At 54.5% G+C, this 7262-nt stretch overlaps 1 protein-coding gene across 1 annotated transcript in view; it reads left to right on the top strand.

The window, feature by feature from the left end:
• Positions 1-6720, top strand: part of LOC113407995 (annexin A6-like) — an 8033-nt gene extending 1313 nt beyond the window's left edge. Inside the window, exons 2-5 of the mRNA XM_026659331.2 lie at positions 464-554; positions 1501-1580; positions 2866-2919; positions 6190-6720. Coding sequence (XP_026515116.1) covers positions 464-554; positions 1501-1580; positions 2866-2919; positions 6190-6234 — 270 coding nt within the window. The 3' untranslated portion in view covers positions 6235-6720. The remainder of the gene's footprint in view (positions 1-463; positions 555-1500; positions 1581-2865; positions 2920-6189) is intronic.
• The last annotated feature ends 542 nt before the right edge of the window (positions 6721-7262 follow it).

Raw genomic sequence — 7262 nt, 5'->3', positions numbered from 1 at the left:
AGGGGCCGGTGGATCACTGAATGCCTAACTGCAGTGAGCGAATCCCCTGATAACTATGCGGGAGAGGAGCCAAGCCAGCAATCCAAGGAGAATAGCTTCTGTTTGCTGTGCTGTGAATTAGTCATGGCTTGAGGTCCACAAACACAGCGTTAGGTGTCACTGCCTTGGGGGATTCTCCAGTCTCCACAAATACAGAGTAAATAAACAGGAATGAGGACATAGCCACGGGGTATTTACCCTGGAGTTACCCTGTGCTTAGGGATTTTGTCTGTGAAACAAAGCGTTGCTGTGATTAAAGAGATCTTCCTTATTGTGTGACTGGGATGATATGGAAATGCCCAGCCAGGAGGGTTTTCATCCTAACTTCACCAGCAACATCCCTCCGGAAGGCACTTCCCATCCCGCAGTGTGCTGTGCATCGCTAATGTAGGGACGTGCTGTTCTCTTCCCTTTGTGCTTCCAGGGGGCTGGCACCGATGAGAACATTCTCATTGAAATTTTGGCCACTCGGAACAATCGGGAGATCCAGGCGATTAACGAGGCGTATAAAGCAGGTAAGGAAGCCAGAGGAGAGATCTTAGAGAAATGCCGGGGGGGGAATCTGCCTGGGGAAAAGAGGGCTACATTTCAGCATTACTGAAAGTGAGGGACTCAAGACCAATGCTGACCAAGCTCCCCGCAGTACAACTCTGCCAGGGTAAGTGGTCTATGTACCGCTGCTGCTCCAGGCTTGGGTTCCTCACACAGCTCTATGAAGGCACCTGAAGCCTTCTAGGTATGGCCAGCGTCTCCCAAATGGCTCTTGCCTCCATTCAGGAGCAATAGAAACGAATGAGGTGCTTGGCACAAGTCCTAGATTTCCTGCATGTCCATCCTCAGCAAACGGGATCCCTGCCCGCCTACCCAGGCTCTTGTCTTAGTGCCCATCACCATTGCTTCTCCCTGAGCGCCTGTCCTTAGAAAACGGGAGAGTCCAGGATCCCATTCCAAGCCCTTCCCCTTCTCTCCCAAACACCCGCTGCCCTGGACCAGACAGCTCCATGCGTGGTAACGAGCTGTACATGCCCGTCCTGGAGCCTCGCCATGACCCAGTTGCATGACTCATGTCCTACCCTTGCCCTCTCCTCTGTCCACTCTTCCTCCATCTGGCCCTTTCGTTATGGAATCTGTGGAACAGAGGGCTTGTCCTTTACCATGTGGGATCAGGTGAAGGCTTTTCAGCCGGCCTCCAATTCCAAGCACCCATTGTTCCATGTCCAAAACGGTGCCTGTAAAAGCTGTTGTGCGTCCATTTTATGTGTGCAAATAAGGCAGCTGGATACACAGGCCGTAGGGGCAAAGGACCGCTCTCACCTGCCCCGTTCCATCCCCAGGGCCCGGGTGGCAAACATGATCAGCTGCCTGAGCAACACCGGATGCATGAGCGGAAGGCGGGGGCTGACTCTTTGAGGTGGGATGCATATTTATATTGTGTTCGGTTTTGCGCTCCTTTCTCCTCAGCCTATCACAAATCTCTGGAGGATGCGCTGAGCTCTGACACATCAGGACACTTCAAGAGGATTCTTGTCTCCCTGGCGCTGGTAGGGTCACTTTTTCTCCAGTGTGCTTTGCTTGTGGGACTCTGGTTTTCCAATCTAACCTCTCGCAAAACTCCAGTTTCCTCATAGCCCCCTTTCTCCCCGACAGTTGACAGGGATGTGGTTGTGTTTCTTCAGGTAGAATCTAAGACAGCTTGCAGAACTCAGGAATACACCAGGATGCCTTGGTGTTTGCCCATTGGTTGGCTGTACCCACTCAAATCTTTCACTTCTAGCTCCTGTGGCCTATAGGAAAGCAACATGCCAAATGGCCATCCAGTCAGACTGCAGGCTGTTGAAAAGGTCACACTCTAGGGCACATTTTTTAAAGGGGGAAACGGAGCTATAAACCCAGACAAAAATGTCCCGAGAGTCCCTGGGCCAGATCCTCAGCTGGTGTCAATCGGTGTAGCTCTCCTAAAGCTAACCTCCTGCTCTGAGGCCCATGATGCTGTGGGGATTGACCCCAGCTGCGGATCTGGCCCCATCTCCTCTCTATTTCTGAGAAGGTAACTGAGCCCTGGACAGGAAATGTTCAGGGCTCTCAGGCAACCTGTCCTTAACGAACAGGACTTGGTGATGCTCTATCCCAGCTGGTCAAGGAGTGTTGGAGGAAACGTACTCAGTGCGCACATGCTGGGGTGGGACTGGAGATCTAACCGTGGATGGTCCTGGAGTCTTTGTGCCCCAGTTAAACTCCTGATAAATAAATATACTGTCACTGCAGAGAACAGGGAAAATCCAGGGAGCCAGGTGGCTTAAAGGGACATTGCCACACAGATAGTACTGTGGACTCCAGTCCTCTAATTTTATACGGAACAGGCAGCAGAAGCACTGGCTTCCCATCCCCATCCGTGTGTGTCAGGTGTCTTCTGGAGAGACCCCTGGCAGGGGTGAAAAGGGAGTGCAGGCTCCAGGGAGCCCATTAGTGCTAAATGCGTGGCCTTTGGGATCAAAAACAACAAGGAGTCTGGTGGCACCTTAAAGACTAACAGATTTATTTGGGCATAAGCTTTCGTGGGTAAAAACCTCACTTCTTCAGATGCATCCTTTGGGATGTAGACCTGTGTCCATTAGGAACCAGGCAGAGGTCACCAAACAGTTGTCAGCCAGCCAAGGCTTTTGCCACCAACCACGTGACCTGGCTGTGAAAGACTCTCTCTGCCACAGCTAGTAGTCTCAGCCGTCCAATATCGTTTGGGTGTGCAGCAGGGACAAGGACCCTTCCTGCTCTGAGCAGACATTTCTTCCAAGATCCTTTCTCCATGACTGTCATGTTTAAACACAGGGCAACCGTGACGAAGGAGGAGAAGACCTCACACGAGCTCATGAAGATGCCAAGGTGAGAACTGAACCTGCAGGTGTGCACACGTACACACATGCTCACAGACTTGGGAGTCGGTGTTATTTATCAACCTCTCCTTTGCTCCTTGGATCTGAGAATGCCCACTCCGAGACCGCCTACCCTCTCCGTTTCTGGTGGGTTCCCTGGACCCAGCACTGAGGTGCAGGGGGCCTTCAAAGAGTTTGCGCTGCTTAGTAGCTCTTCTTTTCCCAACCTAAAGGAAAAATCTCAATGAAATTTTCCATGAGAATAGTCTAGCTGGGGCTTGCAGAAATCACACCGTACTGCTAGGAGAACTGGGAGGAGTTAGGGGGATGGTGCTTCCTTTTAGAATTTAAATCAATCATTTTATTAGTTAAAAAGACGTAGAATTAGTGAGCGGGTTGGTGTCCGAGGCCCTGAATGAAGTGCTGTAACATGTGCCAGTCTGCCCAGAGGTCACTTTGGCATTGTATCGGATGGAATTTTCAGACCATTCCTTTCTGGGTTCCACGGCGGTTTCACGCTGGTTAGTGCGATCGTTGACGCTTTTCCTGTTTGTCTCCTGTCTTCGCTTTGCTCCTTCCGCCTGCCTTGAACGACACCAGCCGCTGCCCTTGGAAAGTCAACAAAGCCAAAACGTTCAAACTGGGAGCCTAACATCCGGCACCTAAACAAGGATCCTGGTCTTCTGAGGTGCTCCAATGGGAGCTGTGAGGGCTCAGCGCCTCTGCAAATCAAGCCATGGCTTCAGGTGTCCAACGTCAGGCCCCCACGTTTGGAAAGTCTGGTCTTCATGACTCAGATGTTCCCATGCAGAAACCTACATGAAAAATGCCTAGTGAAGCGGAACCGTTTCTGGGACAAAACTATGTGTGTTTGGGTAAAACTGCCACCCTTGATTTCTGCATGCCCTAGTTCTAATATCCTGGAGACATTGCTGTTGTATGTAAACATACAGGGCAGCTACAAACCATGACAGAAGACAAGGTCCCTCTCCTGAGAAGCTCCCAGTCCTGCCCCCTGGATTGTAAATGTTCTTATCAAAGGAAAAACCTCTTCCCCCCTCCCCACCCCCACTTAGTTGTTCAGTAGCTAGTTTGCAAAATAGCCACCATTTTTGTGGGCCACACACAAAAAAAGTCAGATCCCCTTGCTCGCACCACCGCTGCAGTTAGCTTAGGAAGGCTGTCCCGTGGAGAGAAGCTTAGCGCTTTCGCTTCACACAGGCTGGCGCCAGTCGCTGCTGTGGTTTTGATCCGCGGGAGTTACCGATCCCTTGCGTTTTGCTGGCAGTGACTCCGAATCTCAGAGTGGAAGGCAGCTGAAACAGCTGAGCTGCACCTGGTTCCTAATCTGAATCAACCAGGAACTGCTGAATTCATGATTTCAGCACAAACCCCTAAACCAGCCCGGGCTTGCTTGAAAGGCCCCTGGTCCCCAGTGAGCATGGCACGAGTGCTCGGTTGGTTACTCAACTGGAACCAGGCAAGGTTAGCCTGGTGGGGTCAAGAATGAAGACCCCCTTGACACAGCTCTGCCCTCCACAGAGCTCACGCTTCAACCCCCGTGACAAGAATCATCTCCCTTCCCCGCTGCCCACTGCACTGCACCATCTGAAGCTCCAAAGCCTGTTTACGAATCTCGCTGGCCTGAGCTATCTGAGGTGGCTTCCAAGGGCTGTTTGAATATTCTGCTGCTGCAACACCTGTGGACACGGCGGCTCCATGGCCCCGCCATTTGCTGCTCTCTGTGCTTGCAGCTTGAAGCCTGTTGACATGTGCCTTTCATTAGCGCGGCTGGCACTGTTCTCCTGGAGGATGTCGTTAGCATTGCTACCAGCAGAGGGGGGGCTAGCATCACTACCGCATGCTGCTGTGCGTTCCTCCTACGCCTGTCCTGTGCAGTGCTTCATTCGGGCCTGCCGCTGATTGTACCGGAGAAAGAGAGAGACAGCGATCAGTGGCTAAAATGACCTATGCTGAGCAGATGAACTCGAAATCCCAGGCCCCTGTTCAGGCCATTCCAGCCAAACTGCTCCCCATGGCTCAGCCCTGGAGGGATGCACTGGAATAATCTCACAGTTCATCAGATAGCAAGACCAATGCCCTCCCCGCCCAGCGCCTGACCTTCACGCAGGCTCGGAGAGGGCAGAGTAGGTTTTCGAGGCTGGCAGAAGAGAACAACGGTCCCCATGTATTTTTGTAGGCCACCTTGTGTGTGTGTGGAACACCTTCCCTCTCTCCCTGCACCAAACAACCCCCCTGACCTCCTCCCAATTCCTGTGGCTTGGCCTTGCATCACCCAGCTCCTCTCTGGCATGTGCACAGGTTGCCCTTCACGTCCTCATTCCTCTCCCGCTCCGGGTATGTCCACACTGCAGTCACGGGGTGTGATTGCCGCTCAGGTAGATGGACCTGAACTACCTTTAATCCGGCCAGCTCAGGTGCCAGAGCAGTGAAGTGGCAGCAGCTGCATGCCTGGCCCCGTAATTACCCTGGCTTGGACAGCCTGTGCTGAAGTGCGCACCGCCGCCTGCACTGCTGCCGAACCCGAGCTAGTGAGATTAAAGCTGTAATCACCCCCTGGGACTGCAGCCCAGACATTGCCTTAGCCTGCCAGCTCTTCAGAGCAGGGGCCTTGTCTTCCAACGCGTTTGCAAAACTCCAGGTGCATTGATGGCGCTCTGTGAATAATAATGATGGGAGGGATGGTGTCCCCAGCCTCTGTTTGCCAGAAGCTGGGAATGGGCGACAGGGGATGGGTCACTTGATGATTCCCTGTTCTGTTCATTCCCTCTGGGGCACCTGGCACTGGCCACTGCCGGAAGACAGGATACTGGGCTAGATGGTCTGACCCAGTAGGACCGTTCTTATGTTTTTATGCTCCATCACCCTGCTGGGAGACCACCACCTCCAATGAGATTTCCACTACACGCTCCGTTCTCCTCTGACCCACACGGGGATCTTCTCTTTAAGGGATTGTTAGCAGAGGAGGGGTAATGGAGTTTTCTATATTTTACCTAATGCACTTGTGAACAGCCCGATTGCCTGCCCTGGCGACCGCTGGCATTTTCAGCAGCCGGGTCAGCAAAGGGCATGGCCAAGCCTCTCAGTGGCCAGAACATGGGCGCCTCACCAGGCGCACGTGAGTCCTCTTCTGCCACCCTTGCCTCCCTCTCTCTCGGTGGGGGGAATGATCGGTGCCTCCCCCAGGAAAGGGGGTGTGCTGCACATCTCTGACCCTGTTGCCTTCCTCTCTCCCCCCCTCTCTCTTTCTCTCTGCCAGGTGGTTGCGGAGAGCCTGGTGAGTGCCTGCCCTTTTATTCTTTGACCCCCATCTGCATGATTTACAGGGTACTACCCAGTGTGTTTGCAGTGCTGGAGGGGGAGGAGGCAGAAAAAACCTGCCCACTGCACATGCAGACCAGGCTGCAGGCACCTCCTAGGGGTTCTCTGGCAGGGAGCTCGCCATCTCGCGCCAACCGTTCCCACGGGCCAAATCCTGCCTCCTGCCTCTGTCAGAGCTCCCCTTTGAGGTCAGCTGGGGAGTTTTGCAGGAGTGCGGGCTCCAGGCCTGAGCCCATGTACCCAGTGTCCTGGGGGAGCAGCCTAGGCAGTGGTCCAACTCCACAATTTCTCGCACGCACACACACCCCCTCCCAGCAAGTCCCATGGGAACCCGAGTGACAAGACCGGTGATGGGTGCCTGGGAAATGTGAGTAATAGCAGAGTCCCAGGGCAGTCCCAAGTCACTTCAGAGGGGGCAGCACTGTGGGCCCAAGCAGGGGAGACATTTGCTATGGGGAACAAGGGCAGTTCCCCCCCCCCCCTCTTTTTTTTGTCCACAAACAACCCCCCCCCCCCCCCCCCCGAACTCTTCTGAAATGATGCCCCCGGGCCAAGTTTAGTTGTACACCACGTAGCCCCATTGACTGCCGTGGGGTTACTCCTGATTGACACTGGGCCAAGCTTTATATCTGCACTCCCAGCAATCCACAGAGGCGTCTGCAGACTCCAGCCAGACTGACAAGCCTCTCCGTGCCCAACGGGGCCCCAGGGGATGTGCCCTAGAGCCTGGCCAGGCCTCAAGGTGCACTTGGGGGCTTGAATGAAAGCTGCTTAAACAGGGCCCACGCTAAGTGGGAAGGTGCTGCACTAGGGGGAAGAGAAGGGGGATCCGATCCTTTCCAGCCGAGATGTGGAACAGCTGGGAGCCAGTCCTGTTCCCAGGGCCAGTGCCACCACTTAGGCCCCCCCCCCCCCCCCGCGGCCGCCAACCCCCCCCCCCCCCCCGGGCCCCCCCCCCCCGCGCCGCCCCCCCCCGTGCAAGGTCCCCCTCCGCGGCAGCTAACACCGCCC

The sequence above is a fragment of the Terrapene carolina genome, unplaced genomic scaffold, assembly GCF_002925995.2.
Source record: "Terrapene carolina triunguis isolate 2854851 unplaced genomic scaffold, T_m_triunguis-2.0 Scaffold629, whole genome shotgun sequence".
Classification (NCBI taxonomy): Eukaryota; Metazoa; Chordata; order Testudines; family Emydidae; genus Terrapene; species Terrapene triunguis.
Note: the sequence above shows the minus strand (reverse complement) of the source record. Positions and strands in the feature narration are given on the sequence as shown.